Below are 23,597 nucleotides of genomic sequence, written 5' to 3' on the forward strand. Positions count from 1 at the left end.
GTGGATTTTAAAGAGGCTTTGAATGGATCTTCACGATCAAGTATTCCTGCTCCTTTGGGGGCAAATCTGAAGATGCTTAAGAAAATGCTGGCTAGAACTTTTAGCTTTAGTGGTTTGTTGGTTTTGTTTTGCCAGAACTCAGATTCCTTGGGGTTAACTGCTTAACTTAAGAGAGATTTTTTCCATAATGACTCATTTATCTGAGTCAGTATGTGCATTTTTGAAGCAAGTAACAGGTTATTGTGGGGATTTGCCAAAGATCTCAAATGGACACCTGGACAGTGATCAACGAAATATCAAAATGACCCTGAGACTTAGCTCCTGATGGAGGTTAAGGACTTGCATTAACGCCTGGTTTTTGTTTTGTTTGGTACTGGGGACGGAACCCAGGGGCATTCTACTCTCGAGCTACATCCCCAGCCCTGTTTTTTATTTTTTATTTGGAAACAGTCTCACTGAGTTGCAAAGGGCCTCACCAAGAAGTAGCTGAGGCTGTCTGTGAGCCCAGATCCTCCTGTTTCAGCCTCCCCAGTGCTGGGATTACAAGCGTGCCCTTCACAGCCGCTAACACCTGCTCTTTCTTGTACATGGATGGCTGTGTGTTCATTTAAACATTAATCTACATACCCTGACCTACTCTTGTATCTGAACACACTTTTCACTGGCTGGTCTCACTGTGGAGATATCTTACCATCAGTAGTTTTTAAAGTTTGAAGTGGCCTCCCTCGGGTGTGCAGGTGGTTAATCTTAGCACTAAACTGTTGGAATGCAGTAGCTGGTTGTCACTGGGAGCTGAGAGGCATGCGGACAGTGAGTATGTATATCTCTTCTAAACATTCTGCATCAGAAGTCTAGAATGCGACCCAAACTCATACTAGTAGTGAGTGCTGCGGTGTGAATGTTAAAATCTTCTGTTTCTAGGAGGTATACTTTGAAAAAATATTATAGAAGACTTACAGAGCCAGGCGTGGTGGTGCACGCTTGGAATCCCAGCGCTGGGAGGCTGAGGCAGGAGGATCGCACAGGTTGGAAGCCAGCCTCAGCTAGTGAGGCTCTCAGCAACTTACACCCTGTTTCCAAATAAAATATAAACTAGGTCTGGGAGTATAGCCCGGAGGTAGAAGAGCCCCCAGTACCACACACACACACACACACACACACACACACACACACACACCCCAAAAAAAATAAAATAAAAAAATAGAAGACTTACAGACTAGCCTGTGAAGAACTACATACCACAGTGTTTTGCAGGGTTAGGTACTGTGTAGGTTCTTTTGAGTTATAGCTAATGAGTTTCCTGACACTGTAATTAATGAAATGTCATGTAGAAGCAGTATCTCTGACATTTTGCATTCAATACACCTTTCAGATGCCTTCAATTAAGTTGCAGAGTTCTGATGGAGAGATATTTGAAGTTGATGTAGAAATTGCCAAACAATCTGTGACGATCAAGACCATGTTAGAAGGTGAGTTGACAAGAAACCCTGTGTAGGAGGATTGTGTAATCTGGGATTGCTGTGGACACTGAACTATATGAGCCACAGTCTGTCGTAAAGCTTAAGAATGTGGAAGGGTAGTCCTTTTTTTTTTTTCTTGAACATAGAAATGCTGTGTTCTGACTCAGATCATCCTTTCCGTTTTATCTAAATTGTTTAAAAAATTAATTGTCTCTATTAAATGGGTAAACGCCTCGTAAGCATAATAAAGACTGAAGTACAAGTGTCAGACCCATATTCTGTTTCAAGTAAATTTGGATTCACAAATTCTAATGGAAAAATTGAAGCCTTGGGAAAGGGTGGTCTCGCTAAATAGAGCACCGTGCCTGATGAAGGTGGTAAGCTCTAACGCCCGGAAGTTGGGCAGATGGCTTTTTCCCCCCTTTTCTTCTTTAAAACAAGCTCTCTATTTCATGTTTTGTAATTCCTCTGAAATAGTGAAAGCAGACATGTGGCCCAGCAGATGGGGCGAGAGCAGGTCCTGAGACTTCGGACCCTGCTAGTTGGTGTGGGTCCCAGTGGGCGGGGCGCCGGACCAGGGTGTGGGCCGCAAGTCAGATGCTAAAGTTGATGGAGGAGAAAACTTAGTAGTAGCGAGGGTTCTTTAATGCTGCAGTTCGAGGGCTGTTTACTTAGGAAGAGCTGTAGCCGGTAATGAATAGAGGGTTATGTGCAAAGCACACCAGCAGTGTGCTGCTCAAAAGACTGAGATGTGATCTTTGCCATTGAAGAATTTATCCTAGGAGAGGAGCCAGACACTACACAAAGCCATGAAATTGTGTGCTGGTGGTGCTGGGGGGGTTTTGGGTGATGAATTCTTTAGACTTTTGGAAAGACTTCAGTGTATAGTGTGAGTGAGGCGATATTTCAAAACTAGTAAAATTAGGATGTTTGGGAAAATTTTTTTGAGGTAGACAGGACTAATTAGGGAAAAATAAAATTGAAGCTTGTTGGGGGGGTGCATTGGCAATTGTACCCAGAGACATTTACCGTTGAACTACACCTCCAGCCTGCCTTTTTTTTTTTTTTTTTTTTTTGGTGGTACTGGGGGTGGAACGCAGAGGCTTTCTACCTCTGGGTTACACTCCCAGACCTATTTTTATACTTTTGGAAACAGGGTTTCACTATGTTGCTAAGAGCCTCACTCAGTAGCTGAGGCTGGCTTCAAACCTGTGGGATCCTCCTGTCTCAGCCTCCCAAGCATGGGATGACAAGCGTGCCCACCACGCCCAGCCTGGCCTGATTTTTGTATTTATTTGGAATCAGGTCTCACTAATCGATGAGAGCCTCACTACTTCCTGAGGCTGGTTCTGAACCTACAACCCTCCTGTCTCACAATGCCATCTCTGCTCCAACACACTTCAATTAAATCTTCAGTTTCAGCCAGGCCTGGTGGTGCTTGCTTGTAATCCCAGTACTTGGGAGGCTGAGATAAGAGAATTGCAGGTTCAAGGACAGCCTCAGTAAGTAAGGTTTTTAGTCCAATGAGATCCTATGTGTGTGGGTGAGTGGGTGGGTGGGTGTGTGGTACTGGGGGTGGAACCCATGGGCTTCTCTACCTCTGGGCTAGACCCCAGCCCTATTTTATAATTTATTTGGAAACAGTCTCACTAAGTTGCCGAGAGCTTAAGTAGCTGAGGCTGGCTTCAAACTTGTGCGATCCTCCTGTCTCAGCTTCCCAAGCGTGGGGATGACAAGCGGGCGCCACCACGCCCGGCAAGACCCTGTTTTAAAACAAAAATAAAGTAGGTCTGGGGGTGTAGCTCAGAGGTAGAATGCCCCCGGGCTCAATCCCCAGAACCACCAAAAAAAAAAAAAATAGAGAGAGATGGCATTGTGATACTGTAGTCAAAGCTTTAAGCCAACCTAAGAGGAATGGAAGCCAGGTGTGCTGGCGCACACTCGTAATCTCAGTACTTGGGATGCTGAGACAGGAAGATTGTGAGTTTGAGGCCAGTCAGCTACCTTAGTGAGGCCTCAGCCACTTAGTGAGACCTGTTTTTTCTTTTTTTTCTTTTTGCAGTGCTGGGGATTGACCCTAGGGGCATTCTACCTCCAAGCTACAACCCCAACCCTATTTTTTTTTAACTTTTTTTATATTTGAAACAGCATCTCACTGAACTGCAAAGACAGCCTCAGCTACTTAGCAAGGTCCTTTGCAATTCAGTGAGACACTGATTCAAATATAAAAACAGAATTTTAAAAATAGGACTGGGTATGTAGCTTGGAGGTGCAATACCCCTGGGTTCCAGCCCTGGTACTGTAGAAAAATAAAAAACAGGGCTAAGGGTGTTGCTCAGATAGCATGCCCCTGGGTTCTATCCCTAGTACTGCCAAAAAGAAAAAGAAAAGAAAAAATAAGGCTGGGGTGTAGCTCAGAGGTAGAATGCCCCTGGGTTCCATCCCCAGTACTGAGAGGGAGAGGGAGAGGGAGAGGGAGGGAGGCGGGGAATGGAGAAGAGAATGACTGCGTGTGAACAGGTTCCTTTAAGTCTGTTAGTCTTGGTTTTGGGTTGTAGACTTCTAGAGATGGACTTGCTCTGTATGGTAAGTTATGGGATATAACGCTAGAAGATGAGGTTAGCACAGGGTTTGGGTGTTAAGAATATAAAAGTTAGAGCTGGACATGGTAACTTATGTCTGTAATCCCAGTACTCGGGAGACTGAGACAGAGGAAGGTCAAAGCCAGCCTCAGCAATTTTGCAAGGCTCTCAGCAACCTAGTGAGACCCTGTTTCCAAATAAGTAAAATCATGTTGGAGGTGGAAAGCTTCTGGATTTAATCCCCAGTACAAAGTAAAAAATAAAATATAGCACATGGTTAGAATGCTCTTGGGTTCAATCCTCACTACCACACACACACAAAATGTCATCAGAGACGACATGGTAGCTTGTGCCTATAATCTTAGTACTTAGGAGGCTGAGACAGGAGGATTGCCAAAGTCAAAGCCAGGTCTCAGTGGAAAATAAAAGGGACCCGGGTGTGGTGGCACAGTAATCCCAGTCCTTGGGAGGCTGAGACAGGAGGACCACAGGTTTGAGGACAGCCTCACTAGCATAGTAAGGCTTTCAGCAACATAGCAAGACCGTTTCCAAACAAAATCAAAAGGGATGGTGCTGTAGCAAGGAGGTAGAATGTCCCTGGGCCCATCCCCAGTATCTGTGTGTCTGTCCGTCTGTCTCTCTCCCCCACTGCCCCTCCCTCACACACAAACACACTCCCCTGTGGGGGGATGGCTGGGGGTGTGGCTCAGTGGTTGAGGGCCCCTGGGTTCAATGCCAATATGTATAGAGAAGGACAGAAAAGTAGAAATGAGAGTTAGAGCCGGTGGAGTGGGCTTGTTGAAGGAGGGGTGGTTTCTGGGCGACGAGAGTGGCAGCTGGGTGCTTGTGCTACTAGTTGGTAAGGTAGGGGACTCCAGCAGATCGATCCTCCTTAAGTGTGGTAGTCCAGAAGCCAGTCACAGCAGGTGTCTTCAGTCCCTGAGCGAGGGGCTTCAGATTTCTGAGAAGCTGAACCTAGGAGTCTTTTAGTTGGCACCAGTCACATGGCACTTGCAGCCTGGATCCTAGACGCCTCTGTACGCACATCACGTTTGTGACCCTTGTGAGCCCCTTGGTACACCCCACAGTCACTGTCCCTCTGCTGCCGTTGACTCAAGTATGGAGTGTCACTGAGAGTGAACGCAATCCCCGCGTCTAAAGACAGGTAGGAAGGCTTTCTCTGGAAGATGTAGAAACTGATAGTAGCATTGCTGCCTGGTACTTGCTTTCGCAATGAAAGTGTTCTTTATTTCATCTTGTTGCCTGACACACCAATCTGTCCTGTGCGCTTCAAAGAACATTTGCCAGTTTTGAGAACATAGGGCTCCTTGAAGGTTTTCCATACCAGCTTTGATCACTGAAGCCAGTGGACTGATAGCAACAGCCAGATAGTTCTGAAATAGTTATTTCCCTCCGCAGCCCTTGGGAATCCGAGCTGAGTGGCTTTATCTCAAGTCCCAGTGGCTTTTACAGGATGCTAGCCTCTTGAGAACCGGAGTCTTGAATTTGGCAACTGACTGCTTTCCTTGTTTTGCATCTGCAGTGTGTCTGGCTCGAGTTTCATGCGACTTAGAAAACAGAATAATCCTTTTTAATCATAGGACAATCAGAAGTGAAAATCTTGGCATGTGCCATGTGTACCAACTCATTGTTCAGGTGTGGGGTGTGGTATTGGGATACAGTTGTCTTTAGAAGCCCTTGAAACTAAAGAGCTTAAGGCGGTGACTGTTATGTGTACCTCTGCATTCGGTCTAATCTCCAATTCTAGGCTTCATGGAGCTGGAGAAGGCCTTCACAGTCCTGGGATCTCAATTTTAGTAAGACTCCATCGTCTTCTAAATAGCATTTGGGGCTAAAAAGCTGGCCTTCTCTGTTGTTTACCACAGACAGGCATTTTATGTAATTAATTTATTTGTGTGTGTGTGGTACTAGGGGTGGAACCCAGGGTCTATTTCCAGGCTATACTCCCAGACCTATTTTATGTTTTATTTGGAAACAAGATCTCACTAAGTTGCTGAGAGCCTCACTGAGTAGCTGAGGCTGGCTTCAAACATGTCTGACCTCCTGTCCCAGCCTCCCAAGTGCTGAGATTACAAAGTGTGCGTCACCACGCTCGGCTTTTTTCCCCCTCTTCGGTACCCGTGATGGAACCCGGGGCATTGTTCTTCCGAGTTACACCTCCAGCCCTATTTTTTTTAGTCTTTATATTTTCAAAACAAGGTCTCACTGAGTTGCAAAGGGCCTCCCTAAGTAGCTGAGGCTCTTCACGAATCTCAGTCCTCCAGTCTCTGCCTCCTGAATGCTGGGATTACAACCATGTGCCAACATGCCTGGACTTTTTTTTTTTTTTTTTTTGTACTTGGGATTAAACCCAGAGTTGTTCGACCTCAAAATTACACCCGTACTTATTTTTATTTTTGGTTTTGAAACAGGACCTCGCTGGGTTAGAGTCTTGCTCAGCTGCTGAGGCTGGTCTTGAACCTACCCAGCTTCCCTTTTTTGTGTGTGTGGGTCTGGGAATGGAACCCAGGGGCATTCGACCTCCGAGGTACACCCCCTGCCCTAATTATTATTTATTTTGAAACAGGGCCTCACTGAGTAGCTGAAGCTGTCCGCAAACCGCAATCCACTGGTCTCAGCCTTCTGAATGCTGGAATTACAAGCGTGTGCCACCACTCCTGGCAGCCAGCTTCTCTTTTTAATTAAAAATATTTCATAGCCAGGCGTGGTGGCGCACACTTGTAATCCAGCATTCGGGAGGCTGAGACCGGAGGATCGCGGTTCGCGGACAGCCTCAGCTACTTAGTGAGGCCCCCTGCAGCTCAGTGAGACCCGGTTTCAAAATAAAGAATTAAAAATAGGGCAGGGGGTGTAGCTTGGAGGTCAAGTGCCCCTGGGTTCCATCCCCAGACCCGCAAAAAAAAAAAAAAAAATTCATAAATAGGTGTGTTGGTGCGTGCTTGTAATCTCATTTCTTGGGGGCTAAGACCATGAAAGGTTCAAAGATAGCCTCAGCAACTTAGCAAGACCTTTTTTTTTTTTTTTTTAATTGGTGCTGGGGATTGAACCCGAGGCATTCCACCTCAGCTCCACTTTCTGCCCTATCTTATTTCCTATTTGGAAAGAGTCTCAATAGGTTGCTGAGAACCTCACTTAAGTTGCTGAGGCCAGCTTTGAACCTGTTGTGATCTTTCTGTCTCACCCTCCCTAGTACTGGGTTTATTAATGTGCACAACATGCCTGGGTGACCCTGTTTAAAAATAAAAAACAGCCGGGCGTGGTGGCGCACGCTTGTAATCCTTGAGTTTGGGAGGCTGAGACAGGAGGATCGCACAGGTTCGAAGCCAGCCTCAGCTACTTACTGAGGCTCTCGGCAACTTAGTGAGACCCTGTTTCCAAATAAAGTATAAAATAGGTCTGGGAGTATAGCCCGGAGGTAGAAAAGCCCCTGGGTTGCACCTTCAGTGCCACAATAGATAGATGGATGTATGGATGTCCAGGTGTGGTGGTTGCACACTTGTGAGATAGGAGGATCTGGGTTCATGGCCAGCCTCAGCTACTTAGTGAGGCCCTTTGCAACTCAATGAGATCCTGTTTCAAAGTAAAGAATAAGAAATAGGGCTGCAGGTGTAGCTCTGAGGTACAATGTCCCTGGGTTCCACCCCCAGTTCTGCAAAGAAAGGGTGGGAGAGGTCTGGAGGTATAGCTAGGAGGTAGAGTGCCCCTGGGTTCAATCGCTTGTACCTATTACATATATATAATTTATTTTGTACTTGCTTAAGAAAAACAAGTGGCATTTTGAAGTTTTACTTAATTCTGAGGTGGGATCAGGGTCAGGTGTTTGGTGTGAAGAGGAGGGGAAATGAGTGAATACGTTTGTCTAGGGTGACAGACTGACCGAAAGGCTTTGGATCTGGTCTTTTTTTGGGGGGCCATACTGGGGATTGAACACGGGTACTCCACCTTGAAGTTGCTGAGGCTGGCTTGGAATCTGCAATCCCAAACGTAATGTACAATTCTGCTATTTTCTTTTGATTTCTAGACTTCTGTATATGCCCACTCTTGATTATCTAAGATACTCGAGTTTGTGAAACTACAACACTCAGTTGCCTCTTCCTAAAAGTGATTCAGGAGGGTCAGATTTGAGGCCAGCCGCAGAGCATAGACTGCGTTTCAGAAGGGGGTTAGGCGTGTAGCTCAGAGGTAGAATGTCCCTGGGTCCCTGGTTTGATTCTCAGTACAAAAACAATTTCTGCAATAGTCTTCTTGTTCATCCCCCCCCCCTTAACTATTTATTTTGTGGTACTGGGGGGTTGAACCCAGAAATAATCTATCTGCGAACTACCTCCCCCAACCCTATTTATAATTTATTTATTTTTGCGATACTGGGGGTGGAACCCAGCAGCATTCTACCTCCAAGCTCCACCTCAGCCCTATATATATTTTGTGTGTGGGGGGGTACTGGGTGTGGAACCCAGAGACTTCCTACCTCTGCGCTATACTGCAGACCTATTTTCTAATTTATTTGGAAACGGGTCTCACTAAGTTGCTGAGAGCCTCACTAAGTAGCTAAGGCTGGCTTTGAACCTGTTCGATCCTCCTGTCTCAGCCTCCCAAGTACTGGGATTACAAGAGTGCACCACCATGCCTGGCATTCATTGATTGATTGATTGATTGATTGATTGATTGATTTCTTGCTTGCTTGCTTGCTTGCTGTACTGGGGATGGAACCCAGGGACATTCTACCACCGAACTATATACCTCAGCCCTATGTTTTATTTTTTGTTTTTGTTTTTGTTTTTTGCAGGTCTAGGGGTGGAACCCAGGGGTATTTGACCTCCGAGCTATACCCCCTACCCTATGTTTTTATTTATTTTGAGACAGGGCCTCATTAAGTAGCTGAAGCTGTCTGTGAACTGTGATCCTCTGGCCTCGGCCTCCCGATGCTGGGATGACAAGCGTGCGCCACCACGCCTTCCTACCTTCTGTCTACAAACTTCATCCACGCTGGCCTCTGTTCCTGGATGCCTCGGAACCCATAGTTAACGTCCCTCTTCTCTCGGTCTTCTCTCGGTTCTCCCGTATTGATACGGGCAGCGCTCCAGTGCTGTCTGGCCCCTTACTTAATCTCCTCTGCTCCTCTTGCTCCCCGGCCTACTAAGACTGCATTCCTCGGTGTTTTTAATTTGCTTTTGAGACCAAATGTTATGTTGTCTGAGTTGGCCTAGGGATCCTGGTTCAAGTGGCGCTCCTGCTCGGCCTCCTGGTGGAAGGGCCTCGGGCAGCCCCTCCGCGGGGCATCCTCCTGCAAGTGTTCTGCCTCTGAGGATCGTACGGTGACAGCTCAGCAGGGAGAGTTCTCCAGTTGAATAGCTCCCTGTGCTCTGAGTTCATCGCCACCTCTCCACTGTTAGGACAGCTCCTGCGGTGGACACTGTCCGATTATTCTTATTTTACTAAGTTGAGAAGGGCCTCAGTAAGTAGCTGAGGCTAGCTGAGCCTGTGATCCTCCTGTCTCACCCTCCCAAGTATTGGAGTTACAAACCTGCATCGCCTCACCAGTCCATTTAACAGTTATTTAAGTGTCTTTCTGGAGCTGTTACAGACAAATGTATAAAGGTGCTTATACATTATTTTGTTAACCTTTTCCTACATAGCTTGCTTTTTTGTTTTGTTTTGTTTTGGGGTGGTACCGGGGTTCCTGGAAACCCTTCTACCTCCAGGCTTCACTCTCACACCTATTTTATTTATTTATTTATTTATTTATTTATTATTATTATTTTTTTTTTTTTGGTGGTACTGGGGGTGGAACCCAGAGGTTTTCTACCTCCGGGCTATCCTCCCAGACCTTTTTTTATATTTTATTTTGAAACAGGGTCTCACTAAGTTGCTGAGGCTGGCTTCGAACCCGTGTGCTCCTCCTGTCTCAGCCTCCCGAGCGCTGGGATTACAAGCGTGTGCCACCACACCCGGCTTACGTAGCTTTTTAAAAACCTTAACAAAGCCCAGCGTGGTGGCGCATATTGGTAATCCCTGTAGCAGGAGGCTGAGGCAGGATTACAGGTTTATTTATGGCCAGCCTCAGCTACTTAGTGCGGCCCTTTGCAACTCAGACCCAGTTTCAAAATAAAGAAAAAAATAGAGTTGGGGTGTAGCTTGGAGATAGAATGCTCCTGGGTTCCATTCCCAGTAACACACACACACACACACACACACACACACACACACACACACACACACATACTCACACTCTCACACACACAACCTTAGCCAGGCGTGGTGGCGCACGCTTGTAATCCCAGCGCTTAGGAGGCGGAGACAGAATTGTGTGGGTTTGAAGTCAGCCTCGGCTACATAGTGAGGCTCTCAGCAACTTAGTGAGACCCCGTTTCCAAATAAAGTATAAAGTAGGTCTGGGAGTATAGCCTGGAGGTAGAAAGCCCCCGGGTTCCACCCCAGCACCACACACACACCCTCAAATAGCACCCCCCCACACACACACACACACACATGGTAGAAAGCCCTGGCTTCCACCCCAGCACACACACACGCACGCACGCACGCACGCGCGCCCTCAAATAGAGCTCACACCTGTGTGTATGGACTGCCTGCCCTGTTTTGCCAGTTGCTGTGTGACCTGTGAAACGTGTGTGAATAAGTGGATGTGAATAAGTTGTAATTTTCTTACTTGTAAAACTTTTCATTGTTTTACCTGTAAATGCAGTCCATTTAGAGAACATGGTCTAAAGAGTAAAAGTACAAAGAATAAGGTGGCTGTCCAACTTAGATCAATTTCCGTTAAAGCCCTCTTAGGAAATCACTTTTCTAATGAAGTACTCTCTGTATATTCTTATACTATTCACATAATTTTATATATAGTTTTGGGTGGTTTGTGAGTCCATTGTCAGGAAGCATCAATTTTAAATGCATTTATTTATTTATTTATTTATTTATTTATTTATTTATTTATTTATTGGTGGTACTGAGGTTCCTGGAAGCCCTTCTACCTCCGGGCTATACTCCCAGACCTGTTTTTACATTTTTATTTGGAAACAGGGTCTACTAAGCCAGCGTGCGCGGCTGGCTTCGAACCTGCGCAATCCTCCTGTCTCTGCCTCCCGAGCGCGGGGATGACAAGCATGCGCCACCACCCCGGCCTTTAAATGCTTTTAAAATACTTTTTATTTTCTTTCAGACATGTTTTTTGAGACATAGCCCAGATGGTATATTATAATGGGGTTATGAAATAATGGCTTCTCTCTTCTGGTTTTCTTAGATTTGGGGATGGATGATGAAGGAGATGATGACCCAGTTCCTCTACCAAATGTTAATGCAGCAATATTAAAAAAGGTAAGATTTATTTTTGTGGTACTTTCTACCTCAGGGCTACACCCCAGACCTATTTTATACTTTATTTGGAAACAGGGTCTCACTAAGTTGCTGAGAGCCTCACTAAGTAGCTGAGGCTGGCTTTGAACCTGTGCGGTCCTCCTGTTTCAGCATGCCTGGTGAAAGGTAAGGTTTAAAGAAAAAAATATTTTTCTTGGTGCTAATTACTGAACCCACAGCCTCAAGCATGCCAAGTACCTGCTGTACCACTGAGCAGCACTTGGTAAAGTCTTGACAGGTTTGTCAGAGTTGGGACACTTAAACTTGATAACGAACTTGGCTTTAAGCCTGGAATGGTGGCACACACTTGTAATCCCAGTACTTGGGAGGCTGAGATAAGAGGATCACAGGTTTATGGCCAGCCTCTGCTACTTAGTGATTTGATGAGATCTGTTTAAAAAAAAAAAATTGCTGGGCGTGGTGGCGCACGCTTGTAATCCCTGTGCTTGGGAGGCGGAGACAGGAGGATCTCATAGGTCCGAAGGCAGCCGCGCTGGCTTAAGAGACCCTGTTTCCATGCATGTATGTATGTATGTATTTTTGTCACACAGGGATTGAACCTAGAGCATCCTACCTCTGAGCTATACCCCCAGCCTTTAAGAATTTAATTTTGAAACATGGTCTCAATATTTGCTGAAGCTGTCCTTGAACCTGCACTCCTCCAGTCCCAGCCTCTCAAGTACTGGGATTACAAATGTGCACCACCACCACCCCAGCTAGTATTGATTGATTTTAGTCTTGATGCTGGTACACATAAACTGGCTACTGGAAAACTTCATGATGTATTCATTCCCTGCCAAGAGATCATACTGATTTTTCTTGCTTTGTCTTACACATGGGGTCTGATGCATATGTCTGGAGTATTTAAAATTGCTGGGTTTTAATGTGATGCACATATTTGGTTTTATTAGATAGCCCTAGATTAGTTGTCAAAGGAATTAGACCGATTTATACATTGAATTGAGGGTTTGAATTAAGGGTAGAAGAATTAAGGGTTCTTTTACACTGTTACCATCAAGTGGTATCAGTTTACTTTCTAGTCTAGAATACTATCTGATTATAGTGTTATTTTGCATTTGTGAAGCTGTGTTTGAGCATTCAGATTTCTTTTGTTACTTGCCTGTATGTATATTTTTTACTTCCTTCCTTCCTTCCTTCCTTCCTTCACTAGGGATGGAACCCAGGGGAATTCTACCTTTAGTTATACCCTCAGCCCTTTTTGTGTGTGTGTGCAGGTCTGGGGCTGGAATCCAGGGGCATTCGATCTCCGAGCTACACCCCCTGCCCTGTTTTTTATTCTTTATTTTGAAACAGGGTCTCACTAAGTTGCAAAGGGCCTCATTAGGTAGCTGAGGCTGTCCTTGAACCGCGTCCTCCTGTCTCAGCCTCCCGAATGCTGGGATTACAAGCGTGCACCACCACGCCCGGCTAGCCCTATTTTTTTTATTCTTTATTTTGAAACAGGGTCTCACTGAGTTGCAAAGGGCCTCATTAAGTAGTAGCTGAGGCTATCCATGAACTGTGATCCTCCTGTCTCAGCCTCTCAAGTACTGGAATTACAAGTGTTGTGTGCCACCATGCCTGGCTCTTTTTTTTTTTTTTTTTTTTGGTGGTACTGGGGGTGGAACTCAGAGGCTTTCTTACCTCCTAGCTATACTCCCAGACCTATTTTATATTTTATTTGGAAACAGGGTCTCACTAAGTTGCTGAGAGCCTCACTAAGTAGCTGAGGCTGGCTTTGAACCTGCACGATCCTCCTGTCTCAGCCTCCCAAGCGCAGGGATTACAAGCGTGCGCCACCACGCCTGGCTAACGCCTGGCTCTTTAACCAATTTCTCTGGGTTTTTCTTTCTTTCTTTTTTTCTTTTTTCTTTTTGTGATACTGAGGATTGAACCCAGAGGCATTCTATCTCTGAGCTACACAGGCTGTCCTTGAACCTGTGATCTTCCTGTTTCAGCCTCCCAAGTACTGGGGTTACAGACATGTGCCATGACAACTGGCTTGGTTTATTTTTATCTAGTAAGATTTTCCACCTTTTAGGATTTTGAAGATTTTCAGGCTTCATTTTGCTTCTCAAGCTTGGCTCTTAACCTGTCCTTCAAGTAGACCTTCAGTTGTTTTCACAGTGCAGGAGCGACATTCCAGAGTGGAGAGCCAGAGAACTGAGCCTGCTTTGTTACAGGTTATCCAGTGGTGCACCCACCACAAGGACGACCCCCCTCCCCCTGAGGACGACGAGAACAAAGAGAAGCGCACGGACGACATCCCCGTCTGGGACCAGGAGTTCCTCAAAGTGGACCAGGGGACGCTCTTTGAACTGATTCTGGTATGTTCTCAGGCTGCAGGATCATTCTAGTCCAGAGCCTTGCCACTTCCTGTAGAGGTGAATTTGCTGAATGCTCTCTTGGTACTGGGGATTGAACCCACAGGTGTTGTATCTCCAAGCTACACCCCCAGCCCTTTTATTTCCTACTACGTAACAGCTCAAGTTGCTGAGACTAGGTTCAAACCTGCAGCCTCCTGCCTCAGCCTCCCAAGTATGTGTTTCCGGCATGGGCCACCAAGCCCTGCTTGCTAGATTCTTTGATACTGAATTTCTGTACTCTTTGAGCTGACATCAGCCACGTGTTAAATCCACATGCTATTATTAATCATATTAAATGGTCCAAACACCTGTTAAAAGGCGAGAGCTGTCAGATCAGATTAAAATGCATGACTCAGACCAGCGTGGCAGTGTATGCTTGTAATTCCAGTATTTGGGAGGCTGGGACAGGAGGATCGCAGGTTTGCAGCCAGCCTCAGCTACTTAGGTCCTCCACAACTTTGTGAGACCATGTTTCAAAATAAAGGATAAAAAATTGGGCTAGGGGTGTAGCTCAGAGGTAGAATGACCCTGGGTTCGATTCCCATTACTGCAAAAAAAGAAAGAGAGAAAGAAAGAAAAAGCCTGACTCAGCCCTGCTGTCTAGAAGAAGCCACTTCAAGTGCAGAGGCTCCGTGAGGTCAGATGGAAAGCATGCTAACACTGTCAGCGGGAAGCCAGAGTGACATTCACATTTGGGAGACCAAGTCAGTGATGGGTGGATTCAGTAAGCGAGGTAGACCTTATAAAACTTGCCACCCAGGAGCGAAAGTTCAGAGTAAAACAGCTAATGTGCACTCGTAGAAGTTACTGAGAAACGCCTGTTTCCTAATTATTAGTTGAACACATAGAAAATTAATAAGGACATAGAAGACTTGAACAACACTATTTGGGACAGGGGATTCTGGGGAGTGAATCCCCCTGCCTCCAAGCCACACAACCCTTTTTATTTTTTTATTTTGAAGCAGTCTCACTGAGCTGCTGAGGTCAGCCTTGAGCGTCCTTGTGTCTGAGCCTGTCAAGTACTGGTATTCATAGGCATGGCCGCCATGTCTGGCTCAGTTGGTACCTGTGGAACATTACATCAACCACAGCAGGACTGTATTGTTCCTGTTAAGATGGAGTATGTTTTGGGCCAATAAAAAATCTTATAAAGAGCCGGGCGTGGTGGCGCACTCTTGTGATCCCAGCATTCGGAGGCTGAGAGAGGAGGATCGCAGTTCGCGGACAGCCTCAGCTACTTAGTGAGGCCTCTGCAACTCAGTGAGACCCTGTCTCAAAATAAAGAATAAAAAAATAGGGCAGGGGCTGTAGCTCGGAGGTCAAATGCCCCTGGGTTCCATCCCCAGACCCCCAAAAAAAATTCTTATAAGGGTTTAAGTCATACAGAGATTGTTCTTTAAGCTCATTAGAATTAAATTAGAAATCAGTAAGAGGAAGATATTTTGAAAAATCTGCAAATAGTACATTTCCAAGTAACTTACAGGTCAAAGGAATATTCAAAAAATTAGAAAAGTATTTTGAACTGAGTAGACATAAAACACTTAAAGTCTGGAGGCTACAGCTAAAGCCCTACTTAAAGGGATTTAGTTAGCACTAATACTTGTATATTATAAACAAAGTTTAAGTCTCTGAGCAAGCTGCCACCTTAAGGAACTAGTGAAAGATGAAATTAAAGTCAAAGTGAGTCGTTGAGGAGTAGAAGTGCCTTAAAATTCAGGAGCGTTTCGAGCCTAAGCGGATGTGGATCGAGCCCCAGACTCTGATTTGCTTTGAAACACCTTTGCGTACTTTAATGAAGCCAGCTTTGTCTCATAGGCTGCAAACTACTTGGACATCAAAGGTCTGCTCGATGTTACGTGCAAGACTGTGGCCAACATGATCAAGGGGAAGACTCCCGAGGAGATCCGCAAGACCTTCAACATCAAGAACGACTTCACCGAGGAAGAGGAGGCCCAGGTAGGCAGCGCGGAACACGCTGAGCCTCCGCGCCGGGCCCAGCCCTGGGCTTGGGTGTGGGCGCCGTCCGCTTCCCGTCGCGCTCTTCCTGCTCGGAGCCAGCACTTGAGTGCCGCTGTGCTTTTATGAGCGTAAGAAAAATGGTGTGGAACGAAAGACGCTCCTTCGTACGAGCTCGCTGTTGCTGTTTAGCCCCTGGGACCTTTGGCAGGTTTCTGCTCGAGGCTGAGCAGAGCAGGCCAGGGCTGAGCGGCAGCGGGGCCCTTGGAGCAGCCTGGTGACCGGGGAGGCGTGAGTGGCGGGTTTGCTGCGGCAGCGGGATGGCTGGACCCCTGACTGCCACTTGCCCTGGCTTTCTTGATAGTTTCTCAGGGCAGAGTGAAGGCCGGGTGGGGTGGCGATGGGAAGCGCTCGCAGCCTGTCCGTCCTCAGGCTGGACAGACTTCGGGTCGCAGGGAGACTCAAGGGCTTCCTGACGCCTGTCTCTTCCTCCAGGTCCGCAAAGAGAACCAGTGGTGTGAAGAGAAGTGACGCGTGCCTGACACTAACACCCCGAGGGTCGCTCCGAATACTAGTTGCTGTTTATAATGTCGGTGGCAGCAAACGCAGCGGCCCCAGCCGCCCCGCATCCTTGCGTCCTCACTGCATGTGTAGTTCGAGTACAGAGTCCAAACCTATGGCTGAATTTCTTCTAGTGAGCGAAAGTTCCTTTTTTCTTTACTCCAAATAAACACTGAACTGTGGGTTCTCTGTAGAAAGTGGCATTTTGGGCTTTCCCTCCTTTGTGAAGCGACTTCTACCTAGCTTATTGTCCAGTTAACTTTAGTGAGCCTTTAAAAGTTGACATTGTAAATAAAACAACTTGCAACTTGCAAAAAGTTTTCTGAATAGAATTAACAAAATATTACCTTTCCTCACAAGTTGGAAACTGGGAAAGGCTGCTTGAAGTAGCTGCGGCGGGGTTCGCCGGGACGCCTCGGCGCCCGGGCGAGCTGCACTGGTGTTGACTGGCCCGGATGGAGCAGGGCCCTCGGATGGACCCGAGCACGATTCCTCCTCCGTCTTCTAGCTTGGACGTGCTGCCTTGATGCCGGCGCTACCCCGCTGTGGTTTGTGAGAGGTGACTGGACGGTTGTGAGCTTCCCATTTAAAAGACACTCCCTGCATGTGGTATGGCATTTTCTGTGGTCAGTGTTCCATGTAGGGAGACTGTTGACACTTCTTGCATGTAAAACGTAATTTGACCTCAACATTAAAATTGTGGCGAAACCCAGAACGCATCCACGTGAGTGCAAGATACTGAATAAAGCCAGTCCCGCGGGAGGCAGCCACAGCGTGCTCTGTGGGTTGGGTGTGTCCTGTTGACGACTGTCCTCTGACCGGCCCTGCTGTGGCCGGCTCCCTGGCGGCTTGAGGCTCGCCAGTCCTGACTGTTGTGTCCTTTCCTGCTTATATCCCTTCTTTCTTCTTTCTCCCCCAGTAATCTTATTGTCTGGGTCCATGTGTAATTTTACTGTGTTCTTCCCACATTACTGTGAGCTCTTTTGGTGCAAGTTATCCTTTGATAGTGACCTGCTTTTATTTGTTTCAAGCCCATCAAATCTAATACGGTCTGGCATAATTCCCGTTTATATTCTCTACCCAAAGTAGCAATCTATGTAAGGGGTCATATCTACCCTATAGCCTGTCTTTGCAGTCTTTGGGATAACATGATATTCACATTTTATTTATTTATATACTTTTGGCAGGCCTGGGGATGGAACCCAGAGGCATTTGACCTCTGAGCTACACCCCCTGCCCTATTTTTTATTTTTTTTTGAAACCGGGTCTCACTGAGTTGCAAAGGGCCTCACTAAGCAGCTGAGGCTGTCCGTGAACCGCGATCCTCAGATCTCAGCCTCCTGGATGCTGGGATTACAGGTGTGCACCACCATTCCGACCTTTTTTTTTTTTTAAATTTTAAATTTTTATTTGTTTATTTTGTGGTACTGAAGGTGGAACCCAGGGGCTCTATTTTCTACTTTATTTGGAAACGGTCTCACTAATTTGCAAGTGTGCGCCACCATACCCGGCTTGGAAGTTTTAAAAATGGGTCTTTGTTGCCCAGGGATATCTCAGACTCCGGTTTCAAGCAATTCTGCCTCCCAAGTCTACTGCTCTTTATTTTGGTACCAGGGACTGAACTCAGGTGTTTACCGCCACGCCAGGTTGCTGGTGGTGACCTTTGAACCTTCCAGCCCCTGGCGTGGCCTGAGTGTCGGGTGTGCAGGCGGAAGGGGGGGGTGCGGGCGGGGGTGCAGGCTTGAGAAATCGGGTGTGGGACGTACACGGGCACTCCAGCACCGCTCGCCTGGGGGAAGCAGGCTGGTTGTGGCAGTCTACCGAGCGAGTATCAGTAAGTGTGGTTTTAATTCCTTTGAGGCTGGCCAGAGCGGCCATTTTCTGCTCATTTTCCCTTTCTTTTTTGTACTGGAGATTGAACTGCGAGGCATCCTATACCCCAGCTCTGTTTTTTTGTTTTTGTTATTTAACTTGGAAAAGGTTTTTGCTAAATTGTAGAGAGCCTCAGTGAGTTGCTGTGGCTGTCCTGAAACCTACGGTCCTCTTAGCTTCTGCAAGTACCAGGACGTCAGGCGTGCGCCATACCCCGCCTGCTGTGTTCCTTTAATGTGTCCACCAAGAGTCTTCAAGGTTCTCACCTGAGGTCGATGACCCTTTTCCATTATCCTTAGCAGCCAGAGCTGGCTTCAAAGGTCCACTCACTAGGTTTTGTTTTGTTTTTTGCCGTTCTAGGGATGGAGCCCAGGGACATTCTGCCTTCGAGCTATACCCTCAGCCCTATTTTTTATTCTTTATTTTGAAACAGGGTCTCACTGAGTTGCTGAGGGCCTCACTAAGTAGCTGAGGCTGGCTGAGAACCGGGATCCTCCTGTCTCAGCCTCCCGAGTGCTGGGATCACAAGCGTGAGCCACCACGTCAACGTTTAGGTTTTGTAAACAAGTGGCATGAGGTCCTACCTTGAGGCCAGAGTCCTGCGTTCTGCTTAGGCCTGCATGGCCTCGGCAGATAGAAAATAGTAAGGCTGTGACTTTAGTCCAGTGCAGTCTGCTGTGCGTTAGCTCCAGATTTAATTAGATGCCCCTCGGTGGCAGGGCTTGCCTTATTTAGCAGCGCTCCTTGAGTTTCTGGAAGAGGAAGGGAAGTGAGACGCAGGTGTAGAGCCGACTGAAGATGCACGCAGGCTCAGGCTGGAGGGGGCTGGTCATGGCCCCCGCGTGGAGCGTGGTGATTGCGATGGGTTATGAAGAGCCTTGCTCGCGTGGGCCGCACGGTGCCACCCCAGTACTTGGGAGGCTGGGACAGGGGATCTCGGTTCACGGCCACCCTCAGCTACTTAGGCCGTCTGCAACTTAGGAACATCCGGTTTCAAAATAAAAAATAGGGGTGGGGGTGAAGCTCGGGGGTAGGATGCCCCTGCAAAAAAAGGCATTCTGCTGCAGCTCCTGCGTGTGCAGGAGGGGGCACCGTCCCGTGCCGCAGGGCTGGAGACCTCCCGATGGGGGAGGGCTGGCGGCTCTGGATGGTGGGCTGGGACTGAAGAACGTGTCGTTATTTCTGTGCCCATGAAGAGGCGCAGCGCTGCTCCTGCGGCTGCAGTGTGGCGCTTTCAGTAAGACAGTCCTTTGGCTTCTCAGCTTGTGCTTGAGATTTTGTCACTTGTAATCTACAAGTGAGCCTCACCCTGGCTGAGAGTTGGCTGATCACTTTCTCCCTGTCTCAGTCATGGGTTAGCGCCGCCCCAGACAGAGTCTAGTAAGTGTGTGTGTGTGTGTGGGGGGGGGGTTGGGGATTGAACCCAGTAGTGTTTCACCTCCGAGCTACACCCTGAGCCCTATTTTATTTTTTATGTATTTATATTTGCTTTTATGGTACTGGGGTTCGAACCCAGGGGCATTGTACCTCCAAGCTACAGCCCCAGCCCTGTTTTGGTTTTTTTGCGGGTCTGGGGATGGAACCCAGGGGCATTCAACCTCTGAGCTACACCCCCTGCCCAATTTTTAATTCTTTATTTTGAAACAGGGTCTCACTGAGTTGCAAGGGGCCTCACTAAGTAGCTGAGGCTGACCACGAACCACGATCCTCCTGTCTCAGCCTCCCGAATGCTGGGATTACAAGTGTGTGCCACCACGCCCGGCTAGTCTCTTTATTTTTGTTTTTTTGTTTTGTCTGGTTTTGTTTGGTTTGGTGGTACTGGGGTTCCTGGAAACTCTTCTACCTCCAGGCTACACTCCCAGACCTATTTTATACCTTTTTTTTATTTGGAAACATGGCTGGCTTCGAACCTGCACGATCCTCCTGTCTCTGCCTCCCAAGCGTGGGGATTACAAGCGTGCGCCACCACGCCCGGCTTGTTATTTAATTTTGATGTGCTATTTATTAACTTACTTGTATTGCTTTATAACTTCAATATTTTTACAAAGATTCACAAAGGTGATTCCTTTAAATTAGAACACCTAGGAAGCTGGGCGTGGTGGCGCACGCTTGTAATCCCAGCATTTTGGAGGCTGAGACAGGAGGATCACGATTCAAGGACAGCTTCAGCTACTTACACCCTCGTTTCCAAATAAAGAATAAAAAATAGGGCTGGGGGTGCAGCTTGGAGGTAGAATGCCCCTGGGTTCCATCCCTAGTACTGAAAAAAAGAAAATACCTAGGAACCTGAGTTTAAAAAACAAAGTGCCTGTAGCAGAATTTGAGATCTGGACCCCGATGGCTGCAGTGATTGGAACTGGAGGAGTGGGCGCAGCTGGGAACTGGAGGAGCTCTGGGCAGCCTTGCCTTGAAACTGAAGAGGGTTAGACGACGCGCACGCCATAATCCCAGCATTAGGAGGGGACGGAGGTTGCAATGTTAAGGCCAGTCTGGGCAACTTAGCAAGACCGTAAGCAGTTTAGTGACACCTTGTTTCAAAATAAAATTGTGAAAGAGGACTGGCAGCCTGTCTTGGAGAGAGAACGTGCCCAGCGTTCGTCCCCAGTACCACATGCAAGAAAGCTCAGGAAGGCCAGGGGTGTGGCCTAGAGGCAGATGTCTGCCGTGTGCACGTGTGTGCACGGTACTGGGGATGGAACCCAGGGGCGTTCTACCTCCGAGCGACACCCCCAGCCTGTTCTTTTTTTTTTTTGAAAGAGGTCTGTCTTGCGCCGGGCGTGGTGGCGCACGCTTGTCATCCCCGCGCTTGGGAGGCGGAGACAGGAGGATGGCGCAGGTTCAGAGCCAGGCATGTGCTGGCTTAGGAGACCCTGTTTCCAAAATGAAATTGTAAAAATAGGTCTGGGAGTGTAGCCCCGAGGTAGAAGGGCTTCCAGGAACCCCAGTACCACCAAAAAAAAAAAAAAGAAAAGAAAGAGGTCTGTCTGGATAGTTGCTGAGTCTCACTACTTCCTGAAGCTGTCCTTGAACCCTCGATCCTCCTGACTCAGCCTCTCAAGTACTGGGATTCTAGGTGTACCACCACGCCCCGACTGTGCAGCTTGTTAATTATCGTTATCGTCTTGGCCAGTAGGAGCTTGACATGGCTCGCCACCTGCCCCTTGCTCTTCCTCCCTGGAAGGGCATGTAAGGAATGCCCTCCTTCCCTCTGCTTGTGGTCTTCCAGCCAGGCCTGCTCGCCTAGGAGACAGCCAGCAGCGGCCCTCCGAGGCCAGCGTGGGGCTCCAAGCCAGAGGAGCTGGAGCCCGAGCCCACAGGAGCCAGACAGACAGCTACAGAGGCTGGAGATGGAGCTCGGTAAGATACGCCCAGGAGGTCTAGTCACTGGGTGTCCTGGGAAAGTGGGAGACATCACTGGGTGGCACAGCCTGGATCCCAGTACCTGAGGCTGAGGCGGGACTTCAGGTTTGAGACCAGCATTGGCAACTTAGGCTGTCTCAAGGTAAACTGCGGTGGGGTTTGCAGCTCAGAGGTAGAATGCCTGAGTTTCAATCCCCAGTACCACCAAAAAAAAAATGACACGGGAAGGCTGTGCCGGGCTTCCTGGGCCGAGCCGGGCCCACCAGGCAGGACAGGCAGCAGCCGCAGCAGAGGGAGTGGCCGAGCTGCTCCAAGGAAGCCGTGGCGTGCCAGTTCTCTGGGAGTAGACGGAGACCGGGCTATCCTGTCCTGCTGCGGCTGGGAAGACAGGGTCCATTCTTCGCTGTGCGGCACTGGTGTGGCATTGAAGTTGAATTTGGGTTTGTGATCTCAAGTCACCCTCGGGCCTCTCAGGAACGGGGCCGTGTGATTTGGGAGGATTTGAATTTCCTTTTTGAAGTCAGGTTTTTTCTAAAAGACCAGGCTAACAGAATTGCCAAAGGGCTCCCCCAGCTACACAAAGGGCACATTGTCTGTGGACTCAGTGTGCTCTGAGTGAGACGCCAAGTCATGTGTGACAAGCCAGGCTTGCATAACCCCGGTCAGAGTGTCGTTTTTTAAACAAGTAGGCCAGCAGCCAGGGCAGAATTCTTTAAAATGGGACAGACGTCCAGAGAGTGGCTGGCCGCCTTGAGTGCCCTCCCGGCTTCCAGTGGCCTAAATAAACTATTCTGGAAAAAGACTTTATAAATATCTTAAGCATAAAACCCAAAATATTAGCAAAGTGAAAATGACAGTACCCGGCAGTGCCCAGATGCTCTCGCTCCCTGCGCCCCCTGCCCGGCGTGCACCCGGAGGCTGGCTGGCCTAATGAAGCGGCTTTATGATGCCTTTTAGGCTCATAAGTCTCAGGAAGTTACCAAAGGTTAACATGGAGGCTGGGCGTGGTGGTGCACGCTTGTAATTCCTGCACTTGGGAGGCAGAGACAGGAGAATCGCGCAGGTTCGAAACCAGCCTCACTGGCTTAAGAGACCCTGTTTCCACAATAAAAATATAAAAAAATAGGTCTGGGAGTGAAGCCCAGAGGTAGAAGGGTTTTGGTGGTACCCCAGTGCCACACACACAAAAAAGTTAACATGGAAGGGGCCAGTCGGGAATGGGGTAGTTAGGGAGCTGGCAAGGGCAGCCCGTCTTCGGTAGGTTGAAGTCTTGGGAATGTGTAAACCATAAAAGGAAATAAGCACGTTTGTGGCTTTGGAAAAGTGTCACGCTCTATTATCCAAACAGCTTATTCCTCAGGGTATCTTTACAAAGTAAAAATACAGTAAAAAGTATCTTTATTCTCATGTTTAAAAAAGTTCTATGATAATGCATTAACAATACAAAAATAGTTTGAACACTACGTTGGTCCTTTTTTCTTAAGACTTCTTGAACACTACACTAGGATGTGACCTTTGGGTTCTGAGAAACCAGTGGCTGAAGCGGGACGTGCAGGTCCTGAGGGTGAGAGCACACGGGCGGCCCTTTTCTTTGGATCTGGCTCTGCAGTGAGGAGGACAAGGGCCCTGGCAGCCATCCACTCACTTCCTCGGGGCTTGCTCTCCGGGCTCAGGGCTGCAGCTCGCTCGCGGGCAGTGGGTGGATGGGGCATGGTGGAAACCACGTCTCCTGGCTCTCGCCATCCCAAGGCCGGCCAGGTCTAGGTGCTGGGGCAGCTGTGGGGGCCGGGGTCTGCCCTGAGCAGAGCTGGCTGGCGCGCACGAGGACGTCACAAGAGGGCACTCTGCGTAGGGGTGCCCACTGTCTGGGTCCCGCCTCTAAAACCGCAGCCCCTGCGGCGGGGGCCTCCGGACCAGGGCTTCTCAGATGTTGTTTCCGAGCACTTAGAGCCTAGAGACACCCCACCACCTACTCCTGCCTGCTCAGGGGTGCCCGTCACACCTCTTGACTAGGTTGACAGGCTCAACTCAACCTCCTCCATCATCTCCCC

The 23,597-nt window shown here is 48.0% G+C and overlaps 1 protein-coding gene across 1 annotated transcript; it reads left to right on the forward strand.

Moving 5' to 3' along the window:
• Nucleotides 1-1,372: 1,372 nt before the first annotated feature.
• SKP1 (S-phase kinase associated protein 1) lies at nucleotides 1,373-16,317 on the forward strand (the record flags this gene model as incomplete). The annotated part of the gene is made up of 5 exons (XM_080698192.1): nucleotides 1,373-1,469; nucleotides 11,319-11,392; nucleotides 13,615-13,758; nucleotides 15,613-15,753; nucleotides 16,249-16,317. The coding sequence occupies 5 exons, from the start codon at nucleotides 1,373-1,375 to the stop codon at nucleotides 16,282-16,284; spliced, it is 492 nt and encodes a 163-aa protein (XP_080554318.1). The 3' UTR covers nucleotides 16,285-16,317.
• Between the last annotated feature and the right edge of the window lie 7,280 nt (nucleotides 16,318-23,597).

The sequence above is a fragment of the Muscardinus avellanarius genome (genome assembly GCF_963383645.1).
Source record: "Muscardinus avellanarius genome assembly, chromosome: 7".
Lineage (NCBI taxonomy): Eukaryota > Metazoa > Chordata > Mammalia > Rodentia > Gliridae > Muscardinus > Muscardinus avellanarius.